Source organism: Hippoglossus stenolepis, chromosome 1, assembly GCF_022539355.2.
Source record: "Hippoglossus stenolepis isolate QCI-W04-F060 chromosome 1, HSTE1.2, whole genome shotgun sequence".
Taxonomy (NCBI): Eukaryota; Metazoa; Chordata; class Actinopteri; order Pleuronectiformes; family Pleuronectidae; genus Hippoglossus; species Hippoglossus stenolepis.
Genome location: NC_061483.1, coordinates 7,287,704 through 7,305,422, shown reverse-complemented (window position 1 = coordinate 7,305,422; position 17,719 = coordinate 7,287,704). Strand labels below are relative to the sequence as shown.

The 17,719-nt window shown below is 39.6% G+C and overlaps 1 protein-coding gene across 1 annotated transcript in view; it reads left to right on the top strand.

The window, feature by feature from the left end:
- The window catches only part of map2k5 (mitogen-activated protein kinase kinase 5), a 51,267-nt gene extending 36,010 nt beyond the window's left edge, over window positions 1-15,257 (top strand). Inside the window, exons 21-22 of the mRNA XM_035155631.2 lie at window positions 51-96; window positions 11,481-15,257. Of these exons, the coding sequence (XP_035011522.1) occupies window positions 51-96; window positions 11,481-11,591 (157 nt within the window). The 3' untranslated portion in view covers window positions 11,592-15,257. The remainder of the gene's footprint in view (window positions 1-50; window positions 97-11,480) is intronic.
- The last annotated feature ends 2,462 nt before the right edge of the window (window positions 15,258-17,719 follow it).

Below are 17,719 nucleotides of genomic sequence, written 5' to 3'. Positions count from 1 at the left end.
CACAGTTTGAATGGTGGCTGGATATAAACTGCTTGTATCTCTTTTTCCAGTATGCGGCGGCAACCCAAAGAGAGGCCTGCCCCCAACAACCTCATGGTAAGTTAAACCAAGCCTTCCATTAAATAGTTCCAAGGACCACAAAATATAAGTTTTGAATAACTGTGTACAGGAGGTGATCATATCCCTGTATCCCAATAAAAATTCAATTGCGCAATAATTGGGTTGTTGTGGGTCAAGGACCGACCCCCAAGTTATAATTTCTGTGTGGAAACAACAGAGATGAACTTCTTGCTACCTATGAAAGATGTCAGAGAGAGGGCAGCTAGAAACCTTGAGACAGGATTAAGATCCACTTCAGTAACAATTCCTTTAATTCACTGCATGGGAGCTGAACTGAATGAATCAGGCATAGCTGCTGCACAAGAGTCACATAATTCTATCTTAGCAAATTAAGTTTTATAGCCTAATGAAATTTTGAGCAAGGGACAAAAGGAAAGTGTGTGTGTGTGTGTGTGTGTGTGTGTGTGTGTGTGTGTGTGTGTGTGTGTGTGTGTGTTAGTGTGTGTGTGTGTTAGTGTGTGTGTGTTTTTATTTTGGCTGGTTATCTTCTTCAAATTTTGAGTTTTGACTCAGTTATCAGGTTTAGCTAGAATTGGGTTTGGGCTAGTGGCTGGATTGTCTGTGCGTTTTTGTGGGGGGGTTTGTCGAAGCTTCAGTTAACATTCATGCTGCGCATAACTTAAATTATTTTTTTTTATTTCACTGTCAAAATCTTCAAGGTTTACTGTCATTTACGTGACCTCATGTCTCATCTGTAAATTAGCATTATAGAGACCAGCACTGTTTTTTTTCTACATGTATTCAGTTTTACATTCATTATACAGAATCTTCACCTTTTGATTATACATACACTTAAAAAATTACTTCAGTTGGTTACACACAAGTTTGCTCAAATTAAAGTTATATCAACAAAATTAATCTTAAATAAATAATTGTTTACATAGTTTTTATGTATGTATCATGCTTCCTTAAAATTAAAACAGGAGATATTGAAATGTTTAAGTGAGTGGAAATAAATGATAAATCTATCCATCCATCTCCTGAAGAGCTTGTTCTGCTGCAGGTGTCACAGGATGATTCAACAACTTTAAACTCAAAAGATGCTGTAAAGGTTCATGTCCAATAAAAAAGTCACACGATAATCAAAGGTTCTGAATACTGTATTTACGCAGATGAATCAATTTTAATTTTAAATTGTGAAAATAAATGCAATCAAAGAGGACCAATTTAACGAAACAAAAGATAATACAATACAGACAGTAGGTGAAATACATTCAGGGACATTTCTTTGAGTCTGGTTTCTAACATGTAAAGATTACGGTAAGCACAAAAATAATTATTCAGGTCATATAATCAGGCATAAGGTCAAGAGTTTTAAATTGTTTTCCTCCATACAATTGGTACAGTAGGCCTTTGAAAAGATATTTAAACTTTGATGTGAACAAACCGTAAACTTGTGGTTTTTATTATGCCATACAATTATACCATTTGTCCTACACTGTTTTAAACTGGTGTATTTATACTGTAAAATATTCAGGTGTCTTCCATATTGCACTGTCATTGCCTCCAAACTGTGGTGCTGCTGCGTAAACAGCAAAACGAAACAAAAGGGAAACCTGATCCATTCGGCAGATGAATGTGAAAATGGTCTTCAAGTGGCAAATTGCACACATTGCAGTATTTTGGACAGTGAAACTCAAAAAGAAAAGAAAATCAAAAAATACAAATCACATTTGAGGGAAAAAGGACGACTGCTGAGAGAGAATGAAGCAGTTGTGATTGTTGGTGCTGTTCTCCTCTGAATGTTAGTGTGAAGGCCATCGGTTCTGTGACTCTGATTGAGTTGAGCTAGTTGAGCTAGTTGAGCTTGGTCAATGCACTCCTCTAAGTTCCAGCTCTCCCTGTCAGGAGAAGCCAAACCTTCCAATGTGGACTCTGATTTTTTTCCCAGTTTTTACCGTTGTAGCATTAACACATTCGACCACAGCAGTTTGCACCAACGGCCTTTTAAGAGTTGCGACATGCTCGGTTTTCTGTGTCAGCACCAAGGACAGCGACTGTCGGGTCCACAGAGAGCGGACGGGTGAAGGGGTGTGTTGCGGGGCTGGGGGGTGTAAATGCAGAGCTGCTAACAGATTGTATGTTCTCAGTTTCACACCAGAAAGGAGGAGTGAGGGGAAACGTTGTCGAGACACTCATTGGGAATTCTTGCCTTTGGACAAAAGTGGTTCTCTTCAGGGCGAGACCACGCGGGACTGTTTTTGAGGAAGTTGCTGCTCAATTTTATGTAACTTGTTCACCTTTATTTTACCACAACTTCCATTGTTACCGGTTTGTTTGTCTGTCTGTTATATATCAGTTGATTGCTAACTAAACCTGGTGGAAGGATGTGGTATGAGTTATGAAAGAACCTGTACAATTTTGTTGCAGTTCCAGATCAGGGGGCGTTTCCAGGAATTTTCCGTCACTTTCTTTAACATTGTGATATTTTCAACATTTTTTATTTATTTCTCAGAGAATAACTCATGGATCTTGATTTAAAAAAGTAGAGGCATGTTTAAGGTACTGGTATTTATGTGTGTGGGCATTTTGGTGCAGATCCAAATAAAAAATATGGATCAAGTGATTTTAATTGTGGTTTCGTAAGGTGACTGCTATGAGTACCTTTCTAGTTTGTGACACTTTTTACTTAAATAATCATAAATACTGAATCTGGCACTTGATTGTCGTGCAGAGGATCTTGATAGTTTGACTCTTTCTTATTCTCTTTACATACTGGGGCTTTTATTTTTGCAATTAATTCATAAAGGCATCAACCAATCACTGTACACTAGTGTAGTTTTGGCTACACAACAACTTAGCAGAGACGCTGCTGTGGATCAACAGGATCCTGGTTTGTTCCTGTGTCTCCTCAGATGTGGCCCTGACATCTCCAGCAGGACCTCAAACTCACATCCTCAAATTCAAATTAGCCGGCATTATTAAGTTTGAGGCAAAGTGTCTTTACTGCTCTTATCCTCATACCTTGAACAAGAATACAATCATATTTGATGAGCCTGAACTAGAAGCTCTTTTCCACAGTGTGTTCTTGTGATTTCTTTCGTCCTTCAATACTTGGTTTCACAAGCAGTTCTTAATTCAAACCCACAATAATGCAAGGACAAGGGTTACATCAAACTCCTATTACCAATACTTATCAGACAATATCAGACCTCCACCAATGAATAGCCAATTTATCATCTGTTTATATGAGCACATTTTATCATCCAGGACCCCCCTGTAAACCCAGTTATCCAGTTCTACTTCACTGCAGCATTGTTACTCTGTAAATACATATTCTATGCAAAAAAAAGGAGAAGGTTCAATTTTGATGTGTCTTGGATAACAGAAATTTGCTCTTTGTAGTTTATCAAACTGGACCACGGATATCTGGAAATCTGTTTGTCATAGTTTCTTTTTCTTTTCTCAAGAAGAGGGAGAACCTCAATGCTTGTCTTCATTTTATCTCCCACTGCAAATCTTTGGAGTAGATAGAATAATAAAATGCATAGGACTCCGTGTGCAAGGTTTCTGTGCATGACAATTTTTTTATTGGATTTATATCCATCGTCTAGACACTTGACAGAACATACCAGTTGAAAGATCTGGTAAATTGAATGATTCTGTCTCCACGGATGTACGAGTACACAACATCTACACACAACCCGCAAAGAATATTTGTTGCTTAGATGAACAAGGAGTTTTTCTTCTTTTCTTCTCCCAAAGTATCGACTCTGGGTATTTTGGACGTTTCTTCTTCAATTTTGTTGGAAAGCATCAGTGTTCTTACAACGTATCTCTTTTCATCACTATATACAAAGTATTTTTCAACCATACACGCTGTATTTCAATCTTTCTAGTTTTTAAATGCTTCAGGTGATCGTAACTCACACGGTGACATTTTCAGCTCTGTCGTCCACATTCCTCCTCTGCCCCAATTTATTCGTATTCATTGCGATCTCTGTGCTCTTTTTCAAATTCTCACTGTTCTCTCTTGTCTTTTTTTGACTCCCTCCTTTCCTCGACCCCTCTCGTCTTTCCTTTACCTATATTTTTGTCCTCCTGTAGGCCTTTCATTTCTTCCTTTGCCCGTGATGAACTGAAATATAAGGTCATGGATGCCTGCCTCGGTGGCACCAGCCTGCTGATTGTCTTTCTCTCTCCTCCTCCTCCTTATTCCCTCTTTCCTCCCCATTCCCCCAGCCTCCCAAGTACATTAAAACTCTTTACCTATTCTATCTGTATGTTAATGCACCTTGCCACAGCTCCCCTTTCCCCCTCTTCGTCGGCTGTACAGAAAGTGCGACCATTTGCTCTCAGTTTTTATCTGTGCAACTCATTTCTCCCGGTAGGTAATGCGGGAAATCACACACAAGTGTACACACTGAGCAAATAATGTGATTTTATGACCATACAAATTCGACCGGTAGCTCTAGTTTGCTCATCAGGTTTCAGCATGTGGTTTCTCTAATCACTGGTATAGCTTTTATTGATGTTGTTATTGTCACTGGGATTTGAGCCTATTAGACGTTCTTTAAAGGGCTGCTGTTTGATTGCGTGCCTGCTCTTGATGGGTTCTGTCCCTGAAGCTTGACGCAGTCTGTTACAACTAGTGTTGAATTTTTTAACAAAGACAGCGACTAAATATGTTCGTCAACGACCTTTTCTTTTTTTTCCACGACTGAGACGAGACAATGACTAGACAGCACTGACGTCGTTGAATAACTGTTACTGTATCAGCAGACGGGCACTCAGAGAGCGAATACCCCCACCAACGCACAACACTCCCCTTATTATGCCACATTTATATTTACTAGATGCAGATATTTATTCGGATCTGCACCACATTGTACACACACGTAAATAACAGTCCTGTAAACATGCCTGATATCTTTCATCAAGATCTATGAATTGTTTTAGGCCAAATCAAAGAAAACGTTGAAAAATACCCTATACCCCAAGTGGGGGGGGAAATCCCGCATTCGATCCAGATCCACACCAAAATTTAACAGGTTCTCTCTTGACCCATACCGCATACGTCCACCAGGTTTTGTGGTAATCCGTCAAGTAGTTTTGGCGTTATTATGCTAACAGACAAAAACAACCTCCATGGCAGAGTTAAAAAATGAGGACAAATTATAAATTATTTCTTACATTTTTAGTTGTTAGTGTCTCTTAAGCTCTAAAAAATATATCAGCCACTTTGAATGGACTTAATAATGTCACAATGTTTGGTCATTTAATTTTCATTGTGATCCGTCAAGCAAATCAGCTGTTTGTTATTTGATACCTCAGCAAAAAAAACACAACACCAGTGGAAGAGTTGATCTGAGGCCGGTTGGTTTACACCATGACTCATAATCCGTTTGTCAGTTTGTTGGACTCTAATTAATCAAGAAGAAATCTCTAAGCGAGCCCCGTCTGGAGCGTATCAATCTCAGTGCTTCTCCCGTATCAGCAGAGGATCTTTTCTCCCATTTCTTCTAAGTCCCCTCTTCTCTAAAGAATCGCATGATGAGCCATCAGAGAGGAAAGTGAGTGTGTTTTTCTCTCCTTTTACTAATGCATCTTTCATTGTGGGACACCCTATCCTGTCATCATAAGCTAATGACGTGGGTGAGCCGAGGAGACTTTCCATTGGCCCGCTCCCAGGACGTTAGCTGCAGGTATTTGGTGATGACCCATCCTGTCTGAGGTTTCTTGCTTTTGGTTCTAAACAGGCTGTCTCTCTCCTCCCCCTTTTCCATCAATACACAGCCGACCGTGTGCAGCTTCGTCGGCTTATTTATTAAGCTTTAAGACAAGAAGGAGAGAAAATAGTTTTTTTTACATTTAGCCTCATATTTGTTAATTTGTTGAAGCAAACATTTTATACATGTTTTCATGTTCTGTTGATTTATGTACGAGAGAAGAAGAACAACAACAGTGATGGCCCCCCCGCCCTGATATTCTTTGATTGGGATTTGATGGACATTTCATTTCTCTCTCCCCCCCCTCGTCATCCCTCGCGCCCCAGCCAGCAGCCTTCAAACAGCCTTTTAGCACCCTTGTCAATGCAGCGCTCCTATTCTGCTTTTCTATTCATACGCACACACGCAGACACGCGCACAAATTCCCTCGCCCCCTTTTCAACCCTGGAGACACCAGATGAGTCCCTCGGTTTTTCACAAAGGAAGCCCTCCTGTCTCTGACACACACACACACACACACACACACACACACACACACACACACACACACACACACACACACACACACACACACACAATTTGACCACTGATAGAGCCAGTATCATAAACTGTGGATGTGTGTTACTAACAAATTCTCACTAGTTAATATCTGTCATTAACCAAATCAACATAGTAACCACTCACCCTAATAATACACTCTTTTTATTAGTTTGCTCTTACTTTTAATTATCTCCTTGTTTTTCATTCAGTCATCATGACATGTCCACTTAACACTATATTTGAATATCATATCTCAAGGCGTTTTATAGAGTAAGGTCGAGACTTTACAACATTATAGAGAAACTCAACAGTTCCCACAACAAGGAAGCTCTTTGGTGAAAACAAAATTTTAACAGAAAGAAACCTCGACCAGAACTGGGCTCCATGTGGGCGGCCATCTGCCTCGACCAGTTTGGGGTGAGTGGAGAAAAATGGGGAGGAGAGGAGAGGTGGAGAGACCTGGACCAGTTGCGTAACCGTAACATTTAAACTCTGTTAATAACAGTGATATTCATCAATGTCTCAGTGTTATTAATAATGGCATCACCAGTTAATGATGATGTTGATAATAATAATAGTAGTTAACTAATTTAGATTGAGCCACTCATTCCAACTTCTTTGCAGTTTTTGAGCTGATTTCTTCAACAGTGCTGAGCTTTACTTTGTGTTTCATGCCTTTCATATCATGTTCATATTTTTATGATGCTTCAGTATTTGGCTTTAACAACTCCTGGGCAGAAACTATTATCTAATCACCTATACGTGTGTTTTTTTTGTGAGTTGCTGTGTGTGATGCCGTTATCATGTGGCTCAAACTTTGGAAGCAGTGTTAGTGTCTGAGGAATTGGTTTGTTAATGTTAACATCGCTACATGTGCAAAAAGGATTTTCACAGTCATGCTCGTGTATCCTTGCAGCTTTTGGGGGTTCGTGCTGCCTCCTCCCCCCCCTAAACTTTTCTGTCAACACTTTTGTTGCCAAATGTTTTCACATTTCACCCTTGGGTCTTCATTGACATGAACCCCCATTCACACATCCTGGGCCTGCTGCTGCTGGGCACCTGTTCAGTCACGACATTTTGAATGATAGCAGGAGTCGAAAATACATCCCTCAATGTTTGAATCCTGGACAAATTCAATTTTTTGCATAAAATATTCATTTTCTATTGATTCAGTATCCTTGAATTTATCAAAACAAGGTTTCTGTTTTTAAGGTGTAAGAGAAATTTAGACAATGATGAATATTGTAACTCAAACTCCTTATCTCTTAAAAGTATAATGGTGAGTTTATTACACAGTTAAAATACCCGTAAGAGAAGTTTCCCTGTGCACTAATTTCTACCAAAGTATTAACTAATACCCCCACCCCCACACACACACACACACACACACACACACACCATCCAGTCCAACCAGTTTCCAGAGGGAGCCAGTGATTAGCATGTAAATCAGTAAAGCCCTAGTTATTCTATCTACCTCCTCTCCCTCTTCTCTGTCACACACACACACACACACACACACACCACATTTCTTCTAACATTATTCTAATGAGGTGATGACCAGTCTCTTGTTATAATTGCCTCAAACTGCTTTTAATTTCTTCTGAGGGTATTAATCATACGTAGTGTTATTTAAAATTGCATAAATTAATCTTCGATTAAACAGACCCTTCAAAGGCTTCAAACAATTAAAGAGTTAGGTAGAATTTCCCCTGGGTTTTCTGGCCGCTTCTATTTGAGCAGAGCGGTTTCAGGTGATTATCCCATTTTCATGTGGCCAGACGGTGATTAATGGAACTTTTGAATGAGTCTCACCTCTGTCCACACACGGCTTCAGCAGAATGTCAGAACACCGTCAGTGACCCAACAAGGAGCAGTTATTTACTCTGCTTATTACTTTTCACTTACATTTCAAACTTTAAGTAGCAGGACATTTTATTATTAGTCCATTATGCATGATTCGATTTTTAATACATTTTCAGTTTGAGCAGCTTTCAGAGTTCTAAAAGTTGACTCGTCGTGTAGACATGTGACCTACGACAAAGGAAGACACAGTAAATATTGCTTGGTTATAAAGGAGTTCAATAGTCCGAGATGTACGATATCTGGACTTTTCATTCCAGATGTTTAGTCAGAATATACCTTTGAACCTCTTGTTGCTTCTTGTTATTAGTGACTTTATGTCTGATTCAGTAAGAACAATTAAGTTTCATTTAGACAAAATCATGTCAATGCAAAGTCAATTTTTAATCACATCAAATTAAAGCAGATGGTGGTAAAAGTAGCTTAAATTTAGATTTTTCTGAGGACTTCAAGGAGTTTTTATCACTTATGGAAGTTGGACATGAAAACAGAAACTGCAAACAAACGTATCTTTAATGGTGCCCACTGTTCTGGCATGTAGTTGTAAATTGTATTTAGCAGATGGGACACGGCTTCCAACAAAAACAGGTTGTCTTGGCATGAATGTGTATATGCATGTATGCCTGGTGTGGTGTGATGAGACACGCACCTTCATCCAGGTCAAATTCCAGCAGATTTCTCCGGCCTGTCAGGGTTAAATTCTGGAGCAAAGGTGGAGCGCTGAATTAAAAAAAAAAATATATATATATCAGTCCGGTCTTCCTTCTTTATTTCTGTATCACTCCCGCTCTACTGAGGCAAAGAAGAATGATGGATGAGATGGGTATTCAGCACATTGGGGCGCCCAGGAGCGTCCACTCCACACTTGCATACTGACACACACACTGATATGAGAGTAATTAACCTCAGACTGTGTTAACCCCAGCTGCCCATTAGAAGGACAACAGGATTGATGGGGCTCCCCCCCAGTCCTTCGCAATCTCTACAGTTTGTGCAGGATTAGAAAACGCTGGAACGTGATGTCGTTTTTCCTCTGAAACTTACAAATACACCACAACACACGTGTGGTGAACAATCAGAAGTAACAGCAGTGAGCAAAGAACTCAAACGGTGGTCCAGCTAATTCAATGGGTTTTAGGAAGGAATCGTGATAATACAAAAACTTGTGAATCCCTCATGTGATTTCATTTTATACACTCGATCTTCAGTTTATCATATTTTTCTGTGCAACCGCAAATAGACGAGGAGGATCTCAGGAGGGACGGAGTGAAGCGTCAGTCCTGGGTCTGTCCTACTTTGTTGCTAATCTTACATTGTCTGCACCAGTTTGCATGGTGCTTGGGGGTATTTAACATTGTCTGACCCCAGAAGAAACAGCTGACAACAACACTGCTCACCTTGGAGTCACTTTCTATGTCAAGTAGAAACTATGGTAATGCCACTATTGTTAGTGAGATATGGTTTTCGTGTTCACAAGGTTTGCTCATTTGCAGTTGACTGAAAGCCTTTCAAAAGCTGAATTAATTTGAAAGTTGACATAAAAATACATAATTTAAGTGGACCGCTGTGACGTGAATTAAACTAACTTCATATATTTGACATTTCTGTATTTGAGGCTTTTGTTGCTGATTGGCTGACACAATATAACAATATCCGTACATCTGGTGCGAGCGGAGATCGGCCTATAAACTGCGTCAGCCCGGACGATTTATGGCTCTTGTTTCAATTGTGACCCTCAACAGCCCAGGAAAAGTCTTTGTCCATGAAGTCCTCTGTGGTGCCTGATGTGTCACTTAGGGCGGAGCTCCTGTTAACCGTGTACAACAGTGACAGTCTCTTGTTGTTAGGCACCGATATCGTTGAAATCAGTGTTGACATGTTCATTTGAAGCGGCCAGCTGCCGGCTTGTTTATCTAATTGGACATCGAGACACCACAAATAAAATTCACGGTCAGCCTCGGTCGACTTGTTTCATTTGTAGGCTCCGCCCCTCTCACCTCTGGCTGACCTCTGTGACCTCTGTGACCCCCGGCTCTGTTCTGGAAAGCCCCCCCCCCCCCTCAGATGAGGCTGGTGATTGGAAGCGCTGTCATTGAGATATCACATGTGACATCTCTGTTTAAGTGGTGCAGCGGTAACAAGTGAACGCTGCGAGCGGGTAACAAACTTGATGAGCTACCAATCAGCAGACGGGCTGTGGGGTTTCAGGAGCTCCTTTCGTTGGCACTATCGATCAAAATCAATCAAAAACTAAGATTGTATTTGTTTGTGAGTCCTTGGAAAATTATTAGAAAATTGCTATTTGGATTTGGACAAAGTTAGTTAGTGCCACTGCTACGTTTTATCACTAGGCTCCTTTTTACGACCTGTTATGACTCATGTCGATCGTTAAACTCCGAAGATATTTCTTCAAAACGCCCTGATAAGCCATTACTTAAACGTTCTGCATTTAAAACAAAATCTGTTGGTCGTTAATATTTAAGGCGGTTTAATGATGTTCCTGTTGAGGTTATGTGTATTTTATTATTATTTCTTGAATCAAGATTTAGAATAATTATACAAAGAAACTAAACAACGCGCGTCATGCGGCAGCGTAATAATGTTTGTGGCTCCAATCTGTTTGATAATAAAAATAATATTGCACGATAGGTATAAACATTTTGTGATGGCCGTTAAAATATACATTTCTCTGTTTTTAAGAGAAAGCTCATTACTTGTGTTTTACTGCTACTTCCGTTCATTTTTGCCACAGATGACATTTATTTTGAAGGTCATTTATGGAGTGCCAATAGAGATTACGTTCATATTACATGAATCATATTCTTTACTTTGAAAATGGTAAAATGATTTAACTCAAAAAGACAAATCTCATTAAATGAATTGACAAAAAGGTGATTTTATTTTTTTTCCAGCACAAATTTAATCGAAGTACTTGGAAGTTGAGGTTGATTCTCACGGAACTAAACCTCACTGAGTTTGTTTTTTATTTGGTAAATTAAGTAAATGAACCAGACCTTTTGTATTTCAATATAATTCTGTAATTTTGATCTTAATAAATTATTAAAACGCCAAAGTTAGTCCAGTTAGTCTAATCCTTAAAGGACGCATATATGCTTCTTCAAAGTTTCTTTCATCGAGTGTTATATAGATTTTTTTTATTTAAAGACAAGAGCTACAACCAAATGTTACAGACAGAGGATGAAGAGAGGAGCTGCAGCAATGACACAGTGTCAGTGTCAGTTGTTTCTTAATAAAACAGATTTAACACGCGTCTTTCTCTTCACTGTTTAGGAGCATTCCTTCATCGTGCAGTATAACGACGGTAATGCAGAGGTGGTGTCCATGTGGGTCTGTCGCTGCTTGGAGGACAGACGGGTTCAGCAGGCTCAGGGACGTGTCTGACGTCCTCCTGCTGTCTGTCCGCCCCGAGATGGACCTGGACGTTTGATCCCTGACCTTGGAGTCTTCAGGATCCAGTACGTCCACGTGCACTGTGCAGGCGACTTCATGTACATGGATGAAAATCACCAGAAGTTAAATACTTAATGTGAGTAAGTCTTGATTTAGCAGCACTCATTCGCCCTGACACTGAAGAGCCCTCCTCCTCTGAAGCGAATAGGAATCTCTGCGTCCAATGAGCTCAGAGAGATCTCTCTCTGACGTGGGATTCCAGCCGCGGCCTCGTCCCCATGCTTTTTGAGAGTATACAGACATTCAGTGAGCATCTCGATCTGATGAATGGAGATAAATGGTCCTCGGTTGAAGGGGCTGTGACAATAAACAACTTAATAAGTACTGCAATACGCTGGCAGAGTTTGATCTGCGTTGTATGGATCTTATTTTTAAGGCATCTGTAATAACCATCTTGTGCTTTGCTGTTGACAGCCTTCTAGTGAATGTTGTGGTTTTTGCCTGTGAGTAAATGCCCATGTGTGTGCCTGGTTTTCCACTGGTGTAGTTTATTACCTCAGAAAACTTTTGTTATCCCTGTACAAGGAAGACCCCCCCCCCCCCTAAAAAGACGTCCCTGTTTTCAGCTCCTGGACGAAGCAGGTTTATTCGTAGGCCACCATTCATACTCAAGGCAATTCAATGTGCTTTGTAGAGGCATGGAAATACATTAAAAATAAGACATTAAAAAGACATTAAAATTGCATTTAAAAGACAATATAAACAAGGCAATTCCAAGTGCTTCACAGAGACAAAGCATCATTTAAAAAATATTGAAATTAAAAGAGTAAAGAGCACATTAAAACAGAATTTAAAAATCAAAAAGAAGAAAATAATTAGTTAAAGATTAAAAAAAGGTTCCGTGTGTTTGCCAAAACAAACATGAGTGTTTTAAAGGAGCAAGAGTTTTATCTGACTTCAGGTTCTTAACGAAGCGTGTTCTACATGAGGAGCATAGAATCTAAACTTGTGATGTTGTTGAATCAAATCCCGTCTTATCTTTGATTCTCAAACTAACGGACCGAACTATTTATCATTCTTCAAGAGGAACCAGGGTTTTTGTCCCTTTTTTAAACCAATAAATATTTTATTTCCACCTCCACAGTCAAGCCTGACATTGAAAGCGGCTGAATGAACTGTTGGAGAAACAATTCTCTACTTTCATTCAGCAGGAATTTGTATTTTTTGTTTTCAAACTATCAAGATGTAGAGAAACTGCCGACAGAAGCATAACAGGGGAACCACAACTCTTCTTCCTCGTATATAAACCAACATTTAACTTATTTTATCCACATCATCGCCAAAAAAACTCGTTACTGTCTCTGAGTGTCTGTCATTTTATTGCATCGGCCAATGAGATCACTTGACTCTCTCGTCGTGGTAAAATATAAATGTGGCGCACGTGACACCAAAGATCACTGACGGGCCAGAAGGTGACTTATATGACTGAGGTGGACATAATGGGTTAAGTGACTAAAATGAATTGATCTGACCAGGTGTTTGTGTGCAGCCGGTGAAATGTGTCGTGCTTAAGTGCAATTAAATCCCATCGCTTCCACAAAGGCACAGTAAACAAACCTACTGTGGCACGTAGAGCGTGAGCAGAGCTGAAAGCTTCACGTAACTGCAGTGCATTAGCAGAAAAGGCCCATGGCACCATTTTACTATACATGAGATGTGTAGCGTCTTTAGTGTCCTGTTACTTGTGGTTTTATCCTCTGACACATGGACGGTAGATTTTACTCTCTGGCCTTTAACTGAAAATCACCTGAAACTGAGATCACGCTTGTTCCTCACGTGTGTGTCCTCCGCCACCTTGTTCATAGTTTGGGATCTTTTAGCTATTTTTTTAAATGACCCAGTCCACAGAGGGTCAGGATTTAAAATCCATTTTCTCATTTACAGAAATAGTTAGCATTAGCATTTTGCTACTCAAATTAACATTTACTTTCCTCCTGACATGATTGTATTTAAAACAAGCTTAGAACTGCAGACTACACAGTGCATTCATGTATGCATCATAAGCTGCAAATAAAGATGGCCGACGTGTCTCTGGCTCCTTCTATTGTACAAAAATGAAGCCAAAATATTCAGGATGCGGACGCTGCCATCTTGCCATCAACTGACAGGAAAACACTTGAGCAAACATCAATGTGATAAAACCAAAATTAACTAAGAGCCTAAAGTTATCCTTTGGGGGAAATTTATTTCAGTGTACTTTTACTTTTTAGTTTGTTCTGCATATCATCTTCTAACATTAAGGAGGTGGGGTTTATGACCTATATTATAGCCAGCCACCAGGGGGCGATCCAGATGATTTTGTCTTATTCAGTCCATGGTATGCATCCAAAATGTTGCACATTGTAAACTGAAAGTCTGGATAAAAGATTAGTCCTTTTGAGGTGTTTTCTTACAACGTAACTTGATGGGGAAATAATTTAAGAAAGTTCTAGAAACTTATTCAATTCAAAAGACTAATTCGCCAAAAGAAATCATCGCAGTTTAGCCGGCATCCGTCTACGCACATTTTGTTGTACGTGGGATTCACCGACTTGGTGGAAATCCACCTAATTCACTAATTGGTCAGAGTAGTTTAACGGTTTACAACGTAGGAGGGAAATGCCTTGTAGCGCCCTCTACTGGTTGAGCTGAGAACTCATCAAAACACAATTTCTTTTTCAATTTGATACGTAATCCCAGACTACGGTAAATGTATTTTTTTATTTGAATTCTTCTTCACATCCAGCAGTTCATTATTTTTATAATAAATGTTATAAATACACTGAGGATTCAGTTTGGGTTTCCACTTACACTGTTTGTTTGTTTGTTTGTTTGTTTGTTTGTTTACAGCACAATCTCCCTCATTAACATGTTTCATTAGAGCCGTCATTTGCCTCAGGAAACTAAAACTGAGGCGCAAAGTTTTTAAGTTTTTGTACATAAATATACTATAGGAATATTGATATTACTCTGATAATTTATGATCTTAAGATTTAAAGATCCTCCCGCGACTAAAATACATCATTGTAGATTTTCCAATAGATCCACAATGAATAGAACATGTACTCTGCATATTACTACGTATATTGTTATATCCATATAACTGTCACTTTGGGAAAGTCATATTCTATCATACTGTTAATCTGTCAGAAAGCCACATGACATTAAATTGGCCGAAATGTACCTGAAGCTAAATACATTACAATCAGAGTAAACTAATGAATGAGTGTAAAATGTAAAGTGTGTGTCGCGGCCACTGGCTCCTGCAAAATGTTCATGTCGTCTTGCAACCAAAACCAAAAACAGATTTTACGCTCCAAATCTCATCTTTATTTTCGTTTGGCATTGTACTCACTGACTGTGATATTGAAATATGAATCTGCCTCAGTGAGAATATTTATTATTTTTTTACTTTGAGTCTGCTTTCAGCAGAGATCACCTCCTGTGACTCGCTCCCTGTTATTTCCTGTTTTTGCCTAAACCACAAAGTATAAGTCAGTGACGGGGCTCAGCAGAAATATACGTGCTGTGATGTTACTGCCTGATTTTGGCCTTTTCTGTACTTATATGTGTTGGCACATATTCCAACCTGCACAAATAAAATATGTTTAAACATAATGTGGCTAAGTTTGAGAATTTGTTGAGTGAATTTGTGTCTTTAATTGGTCGAACCTTAAACCAAACAATTGAATCAACACGTCTATTTTTTCATTTCATCATAACCTTTGCTAGTTTGTTGTTCCTAAAGCCGTTTTCAGACATGAACTCTGGAGAATGTCGGCACAATTTGGTCCAGACCTTCTCCGGAGTTCACCTCTAACACGTGAAGAACGCAGCAGCAGATTCTTTGCTTGGCCACATTTCCACAAACCTCTGGAGTGAGAGGGTGCGAGGGGGCACAGGACGTTCAACACCAGCGTCTGGATCTTCTCCGTGTGTGGCAGCGCTTTTTCACCCTGAGATGTTTGTATCCTTTTAGTTTTTCATTCGGACATTATCAGGAGTTTTTACTGCGAGGCTGGAAGGAGAAAGTCAGTCGGACGTTTGCGTTCTCGGGAACTCCCCTCCGGAGAATGTCCGGAGATTATCCAGAGTTCAGTGCGAGTCTGAAAGCAGCTTAATAAAGTGGCAGCTGAACGTAAAGTCCTTCCATCCATCTTGATACTTTCATTAAAAGAATAATAACAAGACTCTGGACACAAGTATATAGAAAAACTATGGCCACTTAATTAACAGTTTGACATTTGTATGTGTCGCTGTAAAATGACCCAAACCTGCAACACCTTGCTGTCACGAGTTCATTGACTTATTTGCATTTCATAATTAATCTCAGTCAACCTTTAATTAACGGCAGCCCTGTTTTTGATTATTAATTTGTGCGTCAGTCCAATAAGAAGACGTGTTGTTTTATTCTCTTAACGCATCAAGGACGCATCATGTTTACTTTTCCCACAGGTTAATACAGTCAAGAGAGAGAGAGAGATATTATAACTCTGCACATATCGGGACTCACTCAAACCTTCAGCTCCTGATGTTGAGTTTCATTTCCTCCAAATCAAGAAGTGCCTACATTTGCCAGTTGGTTAGATTTTATTAGAGGTGCTGCAGTAAAACATTGACATCCTGAAAACACGATTTAACCTCAAACCATCGGCGGCCTGCAGTCGTTTAACAAACACTTTTCATCTTCTAGACTTCATAAACTAATCCTGGTGATTTCCAGACGAGCCTTGGATCGAAATGCAAAGATGCTGTAGCACTAAATTATTCATGTTTATAATTCAATAGATTTTCATAAACTCCACAACTGCCAACATGAGCCAGGCAATAGTTAGAGGGTCAATGGATTCATTGAAGTCTTTTAATGTAAAGAATGTCCAGAAATAAATACTGACGAAAGGGGCCAATCTTAATTTGTCCACAAAAAACTGGAGAAAATATAAATGTCCCCCCAGCCCCTCGCATTGCACAAAAGATTTTTACACAAATTACGAAGACACAACTGTACATGTCCAGTGATCTAACAGTTCATAGAAGGTGTCTCCTCAATGAAGGTAAGATCACCAAAAAGACGAGCAACATATTTGTAACTTCAGGAGCATCTTCTGCGACCTGCAGAGGCAGATTAACAAAATTGGAAAGTGTGAAAAGCCTGAATAGAAACCTGTAATATCCAGAACATCCATCAACTGGTGGCCTTCATCAGCATTTTCATAATAAAACACATTGAATAACATTTAATTAAGACAAGAATGAAGCCGAAACAAGTTAAAAGTTCTTTACATTCATATACAGGCCTTCACATATACGGCCTCCTCTGCACATGCTTTGATTTCTGCCCCTTAAAACCTTTCTGAATGGATGTGTTCACAAAAAGCTGAAACGTGAATGATAAGGAAGTTAAATTCAATTATATTTGGTCTCAGAACGTTTGTAATATGTCCACCTCTGTGTGGAAGTGAAGTTATTTGAAAGGACGTGTTTTGACACCTGATCGGCGCAAATGACCGTTGAACTTTGTCGTAAACGTCCGTGTGAATGAGAAACGAACGTGAATTCGGTGCAGAGAGGAAAGCTGCATTCACTCGAGCCGATGCATTTAAATGACGTTATACAAATATTCAAACAAATCTTATACATGCTCGTGTCGTCTCGGGGCTTCTACACAGATGTTCAGCCTTCACCGCCTCCTTAATGCTGGCCGCACTTTGTTCTGCAGTCAAAGACCCTGTATGATATTGTTTATAACGCGAGCTATTGACAGACTGCCTGGGTATTTCATAATTATGTGGCTGTGTGCAACATGAAGGCATCTCCGGACCCTGACACGCACCTCATCAGCCCGTGGTCCTTCTGCGTTGTGCTGAGTGTATTATCAACTTTCTCAAAGGCATCTCAGAGGCCAGGAGGAGGAGAACCGCTTTGATTTCAAAGCTCGTCCACACTTTGATTTTGTATAATTATGCAGAAAATTCATTCCCCACTTTATTTGATCATTAAATGAAAGCGTGCTCGAGTGAGATGATCTTGTGATTGAGGCTACCGTCGCTGATCCTCCTGCTGTGACAGATATCTCTCTT